The sequence below is a fragment of the Cebus imitator genome, unplaced genomic scaffold (genome assembly GCF_001604975.1).
Source record: "Cebus imitator isolate Cc_AM_T3 unplaced genomic scaffold, Cebus_imitator-1.0 Scaffold24, whole genome shotgun sequence".
NCBI lineage: Eukaryota > Metazoa > Chordata > Mammalia > Primates > Cebidae > Cebus > Cebus imitator.
Genome location: NW_016107339.1, coordinates 9,300,244 through 9,317,332, shown reverse-complemented (window position 1 = coordinate 9,317,332; position 17,089 = coordinate 9,300,244). Strand labels below are relative to the sequence as shown.

Here is a 17,089-nt window from a genome sequence, read left to right as displayed (position 1 = left end):
CCCACTGATTGACTGCTCGCTTAAAGGCTAGGTCAAGCGCTGGAAATTTCTGATAAGTAACCCTGTGTTGTTTTGTATTGCTTTGTTTCCTGCTTTGTCAAGACGGGACAGCCCTTGTCATCTGAGGAGATTCAGCATTTTTTGTGCCAGTACCCCGAGGTGACAGAAGGCTTTACTGAAGGGTTTTTCACCAAGTGGTGGCGCTGCTTCCCTGAACGGTGGTTCCCATTTCCTTATCCATGGTGAGTGTGAAAAGGGCCGAGTGCTGGCTCACGCCTGTAATCCCAGCACTTCGGGAGGCCAAGGCAGGCAGATCACTTGAGCCTAGGAGTTGGAGACCAGCCTGGCCAACATGGCACAACACCAACTCTACTAAAAATACAAAAATTAGCCAGGTGTGGTGGCACATGCCTGTAATCCTAGCTACTTGGGAGGCTGAGGCATGAGAATCACTTGAACCTGGGAGACGGAGGTTACCATGAGCCGAGATCGTGCCATTGCACTCCAGCTTGGGTGACAGAGTAAGACTCTGTCTCAGAAAAAGTGGGGGCACTTAGCTTGAGAGTAGGAAAGGGGCAGACCAGTAATACTCACAAAGCAGTAATAGCTATCACTGAGCCGCTACCACGGGCCCAGCACACTACAGGTCCAATGCTGGGATCCCACCGATAAACCAATGATGAGACATAAAAGGGATGGATGAAGAGGTGTCGGAAGGAGGGGCGCCACCAGGGCGGGGACAGCAAGTTTTGTCTAATAGAGTCATAATGCATTTCTAATGTATGTGTTTGGCATTTTATGTAGAATGGGACCTCAGGTGGGGGGCTGACGAGAGAGTACAAACAATAGAAGGAGAACTGCATTTTTCGGCACTTGTTTGTGCCAGGCAGTGTGCCTTGCTGCTTAGTGTCTGTGGCTCGCTGGAGACACTCATAATAACTCTGGAAAGTGGGAATGATTGTTGCCATTTTTCAGATCAGACAAGTGGGAATTAGTAGCCAGGCATCACTCATGCCTATAATCCCAACACTTTGGGAGTCTGAGGTGGGTGGATCACTTGGGCCCAGGAGTTCAAGACCAGCCAGGGCAACATAGGGAGACTCTGTCTCTACAAAAAATATCCAGACTACTTGGGAGGCTGAGGTGGGAGGATGGCTTGAGCCTGGGAGGTTGAGGCTACAGGGAGCCATGATCATACCACTACACTCCAGTCTGGGTGACAAAGCGAGATCCTGTCTCAAAAAAAAAAAGAAAAAGGAAAAAGAAAAGTGGGAAACAGAGAGGTTAAGTAACTTGCCTAAGGTTACCCAGCGAGGATCAAAACCCAGGTTTGTCCTACTGTTCCTTCCTGTGTCCTACAGAAGCCATGGTTCATTCCTTGTGGTTAAAGTGGCTGTCTAGTAAGAAAAGAAAACCAGTTACCATCTTGGAACTGTTCCAAAGGAATTAAAATGGCTTTTCCAGGCATTTTGTTAATTTCTTAATGCTTCTATCTTTCTTTAAATGTGCCATTTATTTGCGTGCTAGAGTGCCCAGCTGAATAAACTGAACAGGCTTTCCCCTGCATCTCCCTCTGCCTTGGAAGAAGGGTCATGTTTTTTGTCCCCTCCTCCTTCTCTCTTCTTTCCTTCCCCCACCTGGCCTGCTTTTACTTCAATCTCTTCTCCAAAATAGAATGAATAGATTGTTTCTTTCCTTCCTCTATATGTTGTTTTAGCTGCAATTTAGCAACACTCCGCCCACATGTTCAAATCATGGCTGTAGAGTTTATGCCTCTGTGTGTACAGTTATAGTTCATTGACTCTGTGCAACTATTCTTCAGGGACCTGCTACTTAAGATACTGTACTCATATTTTTCCCACTTTCCCCACCGCCCACAGTTTCCGCACCCTTACTTGGCCCTCTCTTAGTCATGTGCTGGCTTGACCAGTTTCCTTTTTTTTCTGTTTCAAACTGCTACAGGAGAAGACCTCTGAACAGATCGCAAATATTACATGAGCTTTTTCCTGTTTTCACTCATCTGCCATTTCCTAAAGATGCCTCTTTAAACAAGTGCTTCTTTCTTCACCCGGAACCTGTTGTGGGGAGTAAGGTAGGAAATTTTGAGAGGACTTGGATCTAGAATTTTCCTTATTTGGGAGCTGGACTGATGTCATAATCAAGGCCTTCCCTGCATATTGGCTTAGAGGGTGAATTGAGGGGACACCCACACTGCCTAGTTCTTCCCTCCTTCTGCTAGCCAGGAGACTTGGAGAGGCCCACCATGTCATGAAGGTGGGTTTCCAGAAAGTCTAGTTACCTTGCAAATCTACCTCCTGCCCTTAACACCTGAGGCAAGCTACTTTTCTATATTAAAGGAAGTGAACTCTTAAAATTTGAAGGACTTGAGTGTGCACCTAGCCTGACTTTCCTACCTTAAATTAGGAAGTAGGCAAGCAGCCATGAATGGTGGTCACTCACGTCTGTAATCCAGCACTTTGGTAGGCTGTGGCCAGAGGATTGCTTGAGCCTAGGAGTTTCAGACCAGCCTGGGCAATATAGCAAGACCCTATCTCCATTTTTTTAAAAAAAAGAAAAGAAAGGTAAGAAGGAATAGCATGTAGATGAATAGACTAAGTTCTTCATTTTGTGGTTAAGGAAACAGCCCCAGAGACATTAAGTGAGTTGCCCAAGGACACACCCTTTACCCTCTCACCCCCAGGGCGGTTTTCACCAGAATTAAACGATTGAGAGATTTCTGGTAGAGAACTTGAAAGGCAAAAAGCATGGGAGCCTGGGAAGGATTTGATAGGCAGGCAATGCAGCTGGGGTAGAAAAGCCCACTCTGCCCCTGTCATTTCCCACCTCAGTCTGGAGCCAAGTGCTCAGAGTCAAATTTACCTCTCTGGGGCCAGTGGCCTGGGAGAAGCTGTTCTGCATTTGTGTCTGTTTACTTTTCTCTGAATTGCTCCTTTTGTTGAGTCTCATTACCAAGGAAGGTTTTTGAGCCTGGATTGGTTTGGGAGAATTAAAAGTATGCATTTTCCTTTGTAAAAAAAAAATTTCCCAAACCTTGGCCCCCTTCCAACTCTGGACCATGGCGTCTACCTCCTGATACTATTACGTGGCTCCAAATTTGCTGAATTGTGTTAAAGGAATGTAAAAGCCCTATAAAAACAATCATTTTGTCTAGAAGTAAGAAGCTCTGCCAGCCAGCTCTGGGGTGGAGATGCTGGACTCTTGCCTCAGATTTTAAAGAAGTTTATCCTGCTGTCGCCGGCTAGAATTCCAGGCCCTTGCATGACTTCATCTTCGTAAATATAATTCTGGGCGAGGGCTTTTATCTTTCTCTTGGTTTTACCACTTGAATACCAAAGTTAATTTCTCCAGCCTGCGCAACACCAAGGAGCTCAGCCAAAGGAGTAAATACAGAGTTATTCAGATGCTTATCAAAGTCATCCTGTGGTTCTCCAGGATGTTTTGGAAAGGGCAGTGGCCAAATAGGCAAAACTCCTGAGAGCCTAGTTTCTTAGAGAATCTGTTTCCCCACCCTGGCCCAAGTTCTCCTTTCTCCCCAGCCTTGTTACTCCACCCTGTTGTCCACATCCCTGGGCCCTGGGCCCTGGTAAAGTCACGTGTCTGTGAGCCCAGTGTTCAAAGGCAGCCTTGGGACGTAAGTGAGGACCTGACTGTTAGGTGGCACTGGGGGAGAAGGCGAGGGCCTCCAAGGCCCACTTCACCCACTCCACGGTGGGGCCTAGGGCTGACCTGTGCCACCCTGTTGTCTGTTTTTTGCCATCCTGGGAATGGAGGAACATGACCCTGCCCACTTCAGGCCTGTGTGAAGAAGGGATCCAGCCACTTGTTTTGGTCTTCTGACATTGTTTTCAAGACTGTAGATGTTCAGGCTTCTGCCAGTATTAGTACCAGTCAACTGCGGGCCAGCCAAAGACACCAGGCTTGTCCCTATCACCACATTAGCAGGTCAAATGGCTCTAGTGTTACCATGGAAACATCATGGGCAGGGCCTGTGGCAGCAGCAGAGAGACCAGGGTTGGGAACAGAGGAAGATGGGGCCAAAGCTCAAGACTCTGGAGGCCCTGAGTGGTGAAGAGAAAACCAAGATGTGGCCTAGGGAGTCGGACTTCTGGCTCCCACTTTATATGGGCATATAAAGGGTTTCTCTGAAGGGCAGGAGATAGGAGGAGGAGATGGGAGAGGAGGGCCCGGGGGTTTCTGTCATCATCAAGGTAAGGAGAAATGTCCTAGCAAGACCCACCTCTCCCGTTATCCCTATTCCCTGCCCTGGTCCAGCCCCATCCCCAGAGTTCACAGCTCCTTCCCTGGCACATAGCAGGTTGCACCTAATTCCTGTTGCTGACAGTAGCACGCCCTCAGAAGTGCAGTAGTTACCTGTGCAGGTGCATATGCTGGTTGTCTCCTTAGTTTTCACAGGCAGAGGCCAGTCCTAGTGTCATTAGTTTTTAATGGGTAAACTTTAACTTGCTGCTGTGCACCTCTTATCAGAGCCCTGGTAGTAAGAAATAATATTCCATGGAAGAGTGCCCAAAGGATATGCCGATTATCTATTTATCTAAAAAGTTTTCAGAATCTCAGAACATTGTATACTTCAACCACCATGTGTTGGTTTCTGCTAGAACTACCTTTGTTAAATTGCAATTCGGTATCTTCCTTTGGCTTACTTTGAAGCTATGGCCAAAAATAGTTGCAAATTATAAAGCGCATGCAGGGTCTACTCTGGGCTCCTGTTGAGGGTGTTGCCCACTAAATCACACAGTGCCTCTTTAGGAGAACCCATAGAAAAGATTTTACTCTGGTCTTAGTACCAAGAGATGCCATTCTTAGGAAAAAGTAGGTTGTTTTGTCTTTTGGACATAATTGCAAATATTGTTATTGGTTCTATTTCCTCTTTGCTTAGGCTAGGAAACTCAGAGCCATATGTGAAAGCATTTTTATTTATCAAACCCTCTGCTTTTATTTTGTTTTCTTTGCCTGCCTTTTCCTTTCCGCCTTGTTCTTTCCTCCAGATGCATAAGATGCATGACCTGTTTACCATTGGCAGTGGTGAGGCCATGTTGCAGCTCATCCCTCCCTTCCAGTGCCGGAGACATTGTCAGTCTGTGGCCATGCCGATAGAGCCAGGAGATGTCGGTATGTAGGGCCTCAGGAGGGCAGGGTCAGCCATGGATCTTTTCAGTTTTTAACTCAAAAGCTATTTTAAGAATCACATACTGTCTTCACAAAAGTTCTATTTAGTAGAATCAAAAATAACATTCTCCTATTAACAGGCTCAACATTTATGCTTAGAAATGGAACAACTTAATGAGAAAACATAGCAGAAAGAAATGTCTTGTACATATAACATACAGAACACATGTGTCTATTGATCATAGAAACTTCAAATTAGGAAGGACTATGGAAAATATTTAGACCGGTCCCTTGTTTTATAGATGAAAAGATTGAGACCCAGAGAGGAGAGGTGACCACCCCAAGGCTGTACCATCAGTCGAGCAGAGCATCAAGTCCTTAAGTGTCTGCTTGAACACAGTCAAGCCAGGAGAGGACAATCCAGGAATGTGTACCCATTTTGCAAATAAAGCAATACTAAGCAGTATATAAGGGCAGTGTTCACACGAAGAAATGTTACCTTCTTGGCCACAAGCACGTCACAGCCTTACATTGATGACTCACCCTTCACTCTGGCTCAGTGTTTTCCCAAATGCGACTTGTCCTGTGCCTTATATCCTCAAAATCTGCTCCAAAGAAACAGGTTTGAATCAGCTGCTGTCAGCAGTAATCAATTTGACAGCAGAGTTTTCTTGGAGGAAGCTAATAAATCTGCAAGTTTCACTATTGACTTCGTTTTTCCTGCCTCTCAAAGCCTAGGCAAGACCTGGAATCTCTGGCAGAGCCCAGACTGGTTTTCCAATTGAATTCTTTTAATTTTACCCACTTAGAAGACCCCCAAATTCCCGGAAACCTCACACCTCATAGGAGGGTAGGACTGCAAGTTATGCCAAGTTTTAAATTGTGTAACTTTTATTCAATTTAGAAATGAGAAATAAAAATAATGTACAAATCAAGCATTAACTAATAATGGAGCACAGCTGGCCTGGCTCTTGGGAAACTTCCTACAAAAAGGAGGATTCTTGTGTGGAAATTGTTTGAAATCTTTTTCCTGTAATGGAGTGGCTCTTAGCACAAGAGACGACTATTGCAAAAATCTCTGTGGCATATTTAGGTTTGGAGTGTGTGGTTGTGCTTGAAGAAGTTCCTGTCTTATATTTTACAAATGCCTAACAGTTTAGACAACTACAGAAACACCTTAGTTATCTGAATTCCAGATTTCCGGCTCCCACAAGCAACCAGAATACCAATTACAGAATTAGGGAAAAAGAAAAAAATGTCTGGCAGTGATCAAGGAAGTTTTGAGCATCAAACACTGGTGCAGATAGTCCAGATTAGCCTGACATCCAGAGCATGCTACCTGCTGTGCTGTGCCTGGCTGGTTTGTTGACCAGAAAGAGAGATCTCTCCCTGTAGTTGACAGTGTCTATAAAAGGCCAGTCACATGACAGAACACAGAGAGGGATGGGGACTGAAGATAAGAAGAAGAGAGCAAGTCTGGGAAAACAAAGGGGGCATGGAGGGTTGGGGAAGCCACCTAGTACCTGAAGCAGTGTCAGAAATCGACGTGATGGCTGTGGCTGCCACAGTTAACAATGAGGACAGGAAAGCAGACCCTGACCAAGAAGAATCATTCAGTGTTGTAGGACAGATGGCAGCTCCACTACCTTAAGGACCCTTAAGAATGGCACCACAGCTGGGTGCAGTGGCTTACACCTATAATCCCAGCACTTTGGGAGGCCGAGGCGGGTGGATCACGAGGTCAAGAAATCGAGACCATCCTGGTCAACATAGTGAAACCCTGTCTCTACTAAACACAAAAATTAGCTGGGCATGGTGGTGCACGCCTATAGTCCCAGCTACTCAGGAGGCTGAGGCAGGAGAATTGCTTGAACCCAGGAGGCAGAGGTTGTGGTGAGCTGAGATCGTGCCATTGCACTCCAGCCCGGGTAACAAGAGCGAAACTCCATCTCAAAAACAAAAGAAAACAAGAAGAATGGCACCATGACATGCAAGTTCTATGATTTTTGACAAAATGTACATTGTCCTGTGGAGATGGAGGGGAGAGGGGTTCCAGATCAACAGAAAACCTTCGGGGGTCAGGTACAACATCTGCAGCCACTATACAGGACATTCGTTTCCCATTATGACCCTTCTGGAGTCACCAAGTAAAAGTTGAATTCTACTCAGTACTCTTCATTAAAAGATTAGCAGGGCCCAGAGTACTCTAGAATAAATTTCCCATCAAGAGATTTTTCGTTTTAAAATTTTATTATGGTAAAAACACTTTAACATGAGATCTGCTCTCTCAACAAATTTTTAAGTGTACAAGACAGTATTGTTAGGGACCAAGCAGGGTAGCTCACACCTATAATCCAGCATTTTGGAAGGCCAAGGCAGGAGGATTGCTCAAGACCAGTCTGGGCAAGATAGTGAGACCTTGCATCTACCAAAAATTACAAAATTAGCCAGGCATGGTGGCATGCGCCTGTTGTCCCAGTTGCTCAGGAGGCTGAGTTGGGAGGATCTCCTGAGCCCAGGAATTTGAGACTGCAGTGAACTATGATGGCACCACTGCACTCCAGCCTGGGCAATGAAGCGAGACCCTGTCTCTGAAAACAATGAATTAAAAGAAATGTTTAAAGTATTGTAAACTAGGCCGGGTGCGGCGGATCACGAGGTCAGGAGATCAAGACTATCTTGGCCAACATGGCGAAACCCCGTCTCTACTAAAATATAAGAAATTACCCAGGTACAGTTGTGTGCGCCTGCAGCCTAGCTACTTGGGAGGCTGAGGCAGGGGAATCACTTGAACCTGGAAGGCGGAAGCTGCAGTGAGCCAAGATCGCGCCATTGCACTCCAGCCTGGTGACAGAGCAAGACTCCGTCTCAAAAAAAAAAAAAAAAGTATTGTAAACTCTAGGCTCAATGATGTTCAGCATCACTGGGGATTATTGAAGGGTTAAAGTTTTTAGGTTTACCTTCATAGCCCACTCAAACAATAGTTCCTAAATGATTCATCAGATTACTCATGACCCCACAGGTGGGATCAGAAGCCCCTTGAAAAGACCCTTGGCAAATAGGGCTCTTGAGTCAGTCAACTTTGGGAAATGCCTGTCTTGTTGATGCCTAGTGTATTATTAGTGTATCAAAGATGTTGAAAAGCCCTGGAGAAACCTAGTGTTTCTCAGACTTACTTGGCCATGGCACCTGTTTTCTTTGGAATATTTCACAGGACTGCTGTTTGCAGAACCCAATTTGGGCAGTGCTGGTTTAGGTTTAGGTTAATCTGGATGTTCTGTAATGAAACTGTATTATGGTAAACACCGGAAAATTGGCTAGTAGGTCTTGTGCCCCCTCAGAATCTATTCCGTCTTCTTGCTGTAAAAGCTGAGATTTGATGCTCAACACCAGCCTCATCTAGAGCAGCCTGCCTTTGTAAGCCTGCTCAATTTGATTCACAGTTCCCTGGGTAAGGGGTGGTGATAAAGCATCTAAAGAGGACTGATAATAACTAGGAACATTTATGCTAGGAAGTACCAGAAGATTTTCAGAGCATGATTTGTCTTTAATCCAGGCGTGGTGGCCCACGTCCATAATCCCAGCACTCTGGGAGGCTGAGGCAGGAGGATCACTTGAGCCCAGGAGTTTAAGACCAGCCTGGGCAATATAGTGACACGCCCATTTCCAAAACAACAACAACAACAAAAAAAAAAAACCAGAAACTAAATTGAATGGAAAAAGATTTGTGTTTGACTCTGTGGTGTACCCTGAGGGCCGGCTCTGGCAGACCCGCCTTGCTCGTGCCCACAGGTATGCCCACCCACTGACATTTACATGCTTTCCTCTTGCTATTTCCCTTCAAGGGTATGCCGGCGCCGACCACTGGAAAGTCTACATTATAGCCAGAGGGGTCCAGCCTTTGGTCATCTGCGATGGAACCACTGTCTCAGAATTGTAAGAAACAGAACCGTGCACAGGAACAGCTTCCAGAGCTCAAAACAAGGTTGAAAGGGGAAAAATAAAAACAAAAACAATGAAACTGCTTTCTAGGGCTTGGTTACTTAGTTACCTGCCCTTTGCATGCATGTGTGAGCCAGCTGTGAGCTGCCAGGCAGGGGCCAGGGCCTAGCCCTCCTGACTCTTCCCACAGATGGCTCAGCAAAGACTGAGCCTGGCCACTTGGCTAGGACTCTGCCGGCACCCATCTGAGACTGATCGCTTCCTTGCCTTTGGGCACTACAACCTTGATGCTGCCCCTCAGGCAGGAAACAGGGCTGGTGCCTTCCTTCACCTGCATGGCCAGCTTCCTTCCCTGGCAGCAGAGAGTAGCCAGCAGGTTCTGACGTCAGAACCATCCTTTACCAGTGGGCCTGCTTGTCCCCATCTTCCTGGCCACATCACCCTGTACTTTTTGGAAAGCCATGGCTGATTAAAGATTTTAGTTTCCCAAGCAAAATGGAATCTAGAACCAGTGGGAAAAGGTCAGATAACTTTGAATTACATCCAGGAAGTGCACTTCTTTCCCATTGTCCATGGCTCTTGGAGTCTCTATGATGCCAGGCTGGAGTCTGATTATTATAATAATTAGAAATGGTAACTCCCAAGGTAATGCTTTCTTCCATTTCATCAGGTTCTGATACCCCCATCGCACTCCCTCCCCCTCTCCCTTGCCTATCTGGATGGTTTCTCGGAAGCTCGGCTCTAGCCCCTCCTGCCTTGGTGGGCCAGGGTCCACCACTGCTGAGGCAGCACTGCTCTTGTCAGCTGTGTTGCCTTTACCAGATGTCTTCAGAGGGGTATGAGTTAGAGTAGCTGGCCTGGGGAGAGGGTGCCTCCCTTAGTTTGATCTTTAGGGTCTGAGTATCTGCAGAAAAGATGTTTTACAGATGCGTCAAAGCCGATGTTGTAATGTGGTTGAGGGAGGAAATCTAGACCCAAAATATTTGTCAGCTGGGCGTGCAACTGACTATGTGATCTCTGTCTTAGAATGATTTCTCTCTTTGTGCTGGGAAACAAGGTGAGGTATTTTTCTTCTTTGTAATAATATAAAGCTATGTGTTTCTGATTGGATGGTTCACTCTGTGCATTGTTTTCTCGCAAGTGCTTTTGGTGTGTACAATCAAATGGTGTAAATAAGGATGTTCTTTTCCTCTTCCTTTTTTATCTCTATATTATTCCTTTATTGACACCACTAGATACCTGGCCACTGGTCATGCCATTGCCAAGATGAAGAAAAAACAAACTACACTTTGGCCTCTGGTTCTCAATTGCAGAAATCAAATGGATACAGTAGGTATCTGCATCAGAATTATGGATCAGAGGCAGACAGTGATGAGTGAAGATGGTTGTGAGGCCCTCATTCCTGGAGGAGCCCGCACCTCTTTCCTCAGGCACTCTTTCTCTGTGTGTGTCATGAACAGCAGTGGGAATCTTACCATAAAGCACTTGAATAGCCTTTGTCTGTGGGCTTGCAAAGGACAAGCAGAGTTCATAGAGCTCAGGGTGGAAACATCAGAGCCTCCTCCACAGGATTCAGTGAAACTAGGGTGAGCTGTACCTGAGGGAATTTTTTCTTAATCAGCCCCTTGTGTGGATGAATACAGGAAAAACAAAACTTTTGTACATACAAAAGTTATGCTGCTAAGCAGTTATGATTTAAGAGGTTTTAAGTCAGAGGGATCATCTAGAGGCCAGCTTTGTGCAAGCATTTACAGCCTTCTGCAGCGTCCTTACCCTGGCCGCACGTGGGGAAGGGCTGTATGTAAACAAGGGCTTTAGAGGCCCCTGAGAGTTTTTAAAAATTAGACCCCTTAACAAAAGAGTTTCTTAGTAACAAAGCAACTATTGTGATGGTTGAGATCTCTGTTTTGTTTCTGTGAGTTACTCTGTGTTCCTTTTCCCATTTAACTCCTGCCCTTTTAAAATACCCACTTCAGATCAAAACTTTGGAAACTAAGAAACCTTTGCATGTGATGGTATTCTGAGGCTTCCCCTGGGAAAGTCCCCTAAACTCCATTTTTTTTTTTTTTTTTAGTTCAACAAAAATGATTGTAGCAGAAGATAAGTAGAGACTTTTATGCATATACTACTCATTTTACTGAAAATCTATTCAGTTCAGACTTGAACATAAATTTGTATTAGGGTAGACTTCTCCAAAGAGGGTTTTCTAGATACACAGAAGTAGTTCAACTTCTTCTCAAGTTAATTTTGGTAAGCAGAATCTACTACTGGCCAGAGCGATGGGAGTGGCTAGGGGTTGCCAGCCAGTCCCTTTCTAATGGCCAAGGCTCTGTGCATCGTGTCACAGGATTCCCCTGCCATCTAGCTGGAAGCAGCAAAAGTCCCTCTGCATGACCCAGTGTGGGAAAGAGAGTTGTCAGGATGAGAAAGCGGGGTTGCTGGGTGATGATAGGACCACCTGACCAATTCCCCACCTCCACCACCACAGTAAGAGCAAAACCGTAGGGCTCTAAAGAGGGGGTGGTTTATAAGATTGTTGAGCATTTACTAGGAGGTGACATGGCGGTGACCTCTGCATGTGAGCTCGGTTCACTTTCTTGTAGCCTCCCACCATAGAGATGCGTATGCCCAGAAGTCAGCTCTCTGAGGAGACAGGCTACTTTGGCCCCAGTTTGAAGCATTTCTATCCAAATGTCCTGAGCTCTCCAGCAGTCAAGTAGTGAATGGGTACCATACTTATTATGGTTGATGAAAAGAGGCAGAGATTATCCTCAATTTTTTGGGTGGGGGAAGAGAGGGAGTAAAATAATAGTGGTTCAAGCTGGACACGGTGGCTCACACCTGTAATCCCAGCACTTTGGGAGGCTAAGGCAGGCAGATCACTTGAGGTCAGGAGTTCAAGACCTGCCTGGCCAACAGGGGGAAACCCCATGTCCACTAAAATTACAAAAATTAGCCAGTTGTGGTGGTGGGCGTCTGTAATCCTGGCTACTCTGGAAGCTGAGGCAGGAAAATTGCTTGAACCTGGGAGGCAGAGATTGCAGCGGGCCGAAATTGTGCCACTGTACTCTAGCCTGGGTGACAGAGCAAAACTCTGTCTCAAAAAAAAAAAGAAGAGCAGTGGTGCCATATATGGTGGCTCAAGCCTGTAATCCCAACACTTGGGGAGGCTGAGGCAGGCAGATTGCTTGAGCCCAGGAGTTCAAGACCAGCCTGGGTAACATATAGCAAAACCCCATCGCTACAAAAAAATTTAAAAATTAGCTAGAACCACACAGGGTATGATTGCGCACTCCTGTGTGGTGCTAGGTACTCGGGAGGCTGAGGTGGGAGGATCGCTTGAATCTGAGAGGTGGAAACTGTAGTGAGCCCTGATTGCACTGGCGTACTCCAGCCTGGGTGACAGAATGAGACCCTGTTTCAAAAAATATATATAATAATAATAGCGGTTTATGAAAACAGAAATTCACTATTCAATGAAGTACAAAACAGTCTATGAAATGGGCAGATGTGGGGGGGGGTCATTTTCTGAGAGAAAGGACTAATATTTGTCTGATGCATTCCAGTTTACAAAGTGCCTGATATACATGATCTCCTTTAATCCTCACTCAATCCTGTAAAGTAGGTGTTAGATTCCCATTTTACAAGTAAGTAAGTGGAGGCTTACAGCGGTGAACCGCTGGCAGGTAGGTAGCTGGTTCCATAGCACATCATTTTCCTGATGCATCACAGCATCGTGCCCAAGGAGACGGCAGTGGATGTTGTTGACTCAGATGTGCCCCCGTTGGGGTGGGAGAAGCTGGGGATGGCGATCAGTGAGCCAGGAACTCCGCAGGCTTTGTTTTTAAAACTCTGTTGGACAGAAGTGGAGGGGGAAAGAATCTAACCATATGACTTTTATAAAAATGCTTTCACGTCTCCCCTCCCCATTTGAAAACTCTTTTTAAGAGTGAATGTAGCTGGACACAACTGTGTCCAGCCATTTTCCTGTCTCCACATTCTTCCAGATGTGTGACAGAGGAGGGACTCTGCCCAATTCCAGTTGTGGGTCCCCTTGGAGTTTACGTCACTTGTTTTTCAGTTCTTGGTTTTTCTGTTCCCTCCTACCAAAACCCAGCGTAGGCCTCAGTGTACACTTATTTTAAAACAAAGCCTCACATTCCTTAGCTGCAGGTGATGGCCTCAGTCATTTTAATACTGTCTGGAATGAGTTTGCTCATTACCCAGTCACTTGGATAGTGAATGTTCAAACCCCAAAACAAATGTTTGCATCTCCTTGTCCATAAAGGAGAAAAAGCCAGGTTATAGGAGAAAGAAAGGGAAAGGTGCATGTCTGTTTGCACAGAGAGAGGCAATTTTGTCTGCTTTTGAGAAACGGTTATTAAACAGAAGGGCCTTTTAGGATTTTGAGCTGTCCTAACAATGAAGGAAAAGCTCTCTTGAGTATACAGGTTCCACACTCATTACCTTTCAGTGGTGACCCATCACCCGCTAGAACTTGTTGAAGGAAGGAATGTCAGAGATGTGCTTTAAAATTGTACTTTAGGCTGGAAGTCTCCCCATATTTGGACCTGCAGATGTGTACAGAGCCAATACATGTCAGAGTCAGGAAGCTGGGAAGCTGGTGAAGGCGCTTATGGAGACAGCCCTGTAGCAAATGAAAATCGGGAGCCTCCGGGAATGTGCTGTGTCACCAGAAGCAGACATTTCCCAGTCCTCCCCACCCTCGTCTCCACGTTCCCAGCAGCCTCTTCCAGAAGCATGTCAGGGAGACAGACAGGTGCTCTCCCTCTCGTGCACCACATCCAAGTCCACCCACAGTGGACGCAGCGTGACTAAATGCTGGCCTTGAACAGAAACCCTCCAGCCAGCTTGTCTGTTGTCCAGGTCCCTCAGTGTCTCTGGTTTCCCTGCCCTGCATAATTTAAGCATTAGTGCTAAATACATCTGTCATTTTTCTCTCCCTGGAGACCATGAAATGTCCAGACTTTTTTCACACTAGTGGAGGGAAGGAATGTTACATAACTAAGTGGAGGCTGGGAACTATCAGGACTTGATAGGGCTGGACCAGAGACCCTTCGGCCTCTGCCTAGTGTGTCTGTCTGGCAGGAAGCAGCCATCAGTCCAAGAATGAGCCATGGCGGCAAGCAGTGTGTGGAGAAGGGAACCCAGGTAAGTTCTGAGTTTCAGACAGAAACTGGGGAGTTGGGACATCTGCTGTGTACCAGGTTTCATTGACACCATCGCTCCCCAAAGCAGCTCTTTGGGGGTAGCGAGGTCACCTGTGCAGCCACCCTTACTCACAGTAGCATCCCATTCTTCACACCGCAGCTGCTCAGCACTGTAGACCCTTCCTGGAAGGTGACAGGAGCCAGTAGACACCGGGCATTCCCAGAGAACCCCATCTTATCACAAACAGCCTTCCCTCCATACTTCTTTCCACAGTTTTACCCTCAGAAAAATGCTGGCTGCAGGCTTCCCTTCCTTCACATGCTACCCTCCGCCCCCACCGCCGTGGAAGGGTCAGTGACCAATGCCGAGGGTCGGGTTGGGGATGGGGCAGCCGCAGGCAAGCCAGGGACTCAGTGCAATGCTCCCCGCCATCATCAGGGACAGAACCCAGGGTCAGCTGCAGCTCCTCTTCAGGGAGCAGGGTGTGGTGGGCCTGGGTGGTCCCAGGGAGCAGAGGGAGTCAGGCAGCTGTCCCAGCCACAGGGGCTCCGAATGGCTTAGCTATTATTGTGTGTTCAAGTCAGGATACTGCAAACTGGTAAAGACTCCCACCATGTAAGGAATGTATGTAAATTAAAGTTCCATGTAATGAAAGTTCTTACTTTTTGCAATTAAAAGTGTTGGTTGATAAGAACTTTCCTCTTGTTGGTGTCATTCTTTAATTTCCAGTTTTCTCTACGTTCCTCTTCTCCCATGACATGAGGAACTTCTAGCCACATCCTGCTGGTGAGGCAGGCCTGTGGGGCTCCCCTGTGCCCACCTGGCTTTGGTCTTTAACATTTGCACCCGGCGCGGTCCTTGCATTCACAGTCTCCTCTTTCTCCCCACCCCAGACCTTGCCCACAGCAGCTTCTCATCTGCTGTTCCCATTAATTCTGAAATTTCAGTTCTCCTGTGAATACCCTCTCCTGTCCATGCACTTCACCCAGAATGCAAGTGAGCCCTTGGACGCCTGTTTCCTTCGCACCAGCTTGCTGCACGCAGCCCAGATGCCCTCCCAGTGATGCCACACCCATGGCATCCTTGGTTCTCTCGGGACAGCCAGGCACATCTGTGGGACTCCAGGCCCCTTGCTGGCTCACCCCAGCCGCCACCAGATGACAGGCTGCTCTCAGCATGCTGTTAACTCAGGGTGGATTTGAGTCAAGACATTTTTTGTGTTCATTTTTTGCCCATTATATATACATGCACACACATATACACATAGTTTCATATAAATGCATAACTAGAACCATTTCTTCTTTTTTTTTTTTTTTTTTTTTTTTTTTTTTTTTTTTTTTTTTTTTTTTTTTTTTTTTTTTTTTTTGAGACGGAGTCTTGCTCTGTCACCCAGGCTGGAGTGCGATGGCGCGATCTCAGCTCACTGAAACCTCCACCTCCCAGGTTCAAGCAATTCTCCTGCCTCAGCCTCCTGAGTAGCTGGGACTACAGGTGTGTGCCACCATGCCAGGCTAATTTTTGTATTTTTAGTAGAGACGGGGTTTCATCATGTTGGCCAGGATAGTCTTGATCTCCTGACCTCGTGATCCACCCGCCTACACCTCCCAGAGTTCTGGGATTACAGGTGTGAGCTACCGCGCCCGGCCAGGACTATTTCTTATATGCTGTTTAGTGTCCTCCTGTTTTATTTTCCACTAGTACTTGCTGCCCCTTCCTCTTCCCTATGTTACCCCACCCCTTCTCCTAGTCAGGTAACTGTGATATATATACAGCCATACCCTGCCGTGTATCTTTCCATAATTTCCTCCGTGCGCTGTAATCATAAACAAGGTTTTTGTTACTGCTTTACCGAAAATGGGATCATATTACAGGCCCTTTCTGTGTGCTGCTTTTCTTACTCAACTCCTCACAGAATCTCTTCGGGACGGCTGGTAGAGCTCCAGTCCCTTCTTCTTAATGGTTAATACTCCATGGTGTGGGTGTGCTGTCATTTATTCTACTGTTCTCTTACTGACGGTAAGTCACATCCTGTTAAATGATTATTCGGGTTCTAAGTCAAGAAGTCTGGAGCCGACTTTAAAATACTTGTTTTTATAAAATGTCCATTCTTGTTTGTTCCAGCCCTAATATATCTTCTTCAAGAATCATCCCTTTCCACAGTTCTATTCCTTTACTGGCTTAAAAGCAGAATTCAGCCCTCCCAAAAAAAAAGGGTGAGGGGCAAGGGCTTGATTCCTGTTAAAAGGTGGTGAGGCAGCCTGTTTTCAATCCTCGTCTTTCTCCACCCCTCTATAGCATTTGACACTGACTTGTGGAGAACCCCTCCCTCCCGTGGCCTCTGTGGTACTCACTACCCCTTCCTGGACCTCTTCTTCCCACTTTCTCTCCTCTGTAGGTTCATCCTCTTCTGCCTGTCTCCGAAACTTTGGTTTCTCCTACGGTTCTGCCCGCTGGTTCTCCCTGGGATATCTCAACTCCATGCCTCACCGTCCAGCCACGGGCAGATCGCCTCCAGTCTACGCTCAGCCCACACCTCTCACCTGAGCAGTAGCCCTGTGCATCATGTGGTGGGAGGGCATCTCTGCCAACCCCAGAGCACCTCTGAATTACCATGTCCAAAAAGACTAGGGCAACCTCAAGGGATTCCTCTTTTTTCTCAGCCTCTGCTTCCCACCAGGACCAAGCTCTGGATAATCCTGCCTCCTTATCGCATACGGAGCTCCATTGCTGCTGTCCCCATCTAGGAGCTTGCTTCACTCTTTGACTCTGCTAGTAATTACCTCATTGGTTTCTTGCCGCACGTCCCCCATCCCAATTCACCGTCCAT

General features: G+C 46.6%; 1 protein-coding gene across 2 annotated transcripts in view; it reads left to right on the top strand.

The window, feature by feature from the left end:
• CUNH6orf89 (chromosome unknown C6orf89 homolog) overlaps positions 1-10,747 on the top strand; it is a 39,960-nt gene extending 29,213 nt beyond the window's left edge. For both annotated transcript variants that reach the window (XM_017522581.2, XM_017522582.2), the window contains 4 exons: positions 103-242; positions 1,963-2,092; positions 5,028-5,151; positions 8,994-10,747. In XM_017522581.2, the coding sequence (XP_017378070.1) occupies positions 103-242; positions 1,963-2,092; positions 5,028-5,151; positions 8,994-9,088 (489 nt within the window). In that variant the 3' untranslated portion in view covers positions 9,089-10,747. The remainder of the gene's footprint in view (positions 1-102; positions 243-1,962; positions 2,093-5,027; positions 5,152-8,993) is intronic.
• Positions 10,748-17,089: the final 6,342 nt, after the last annotated feature.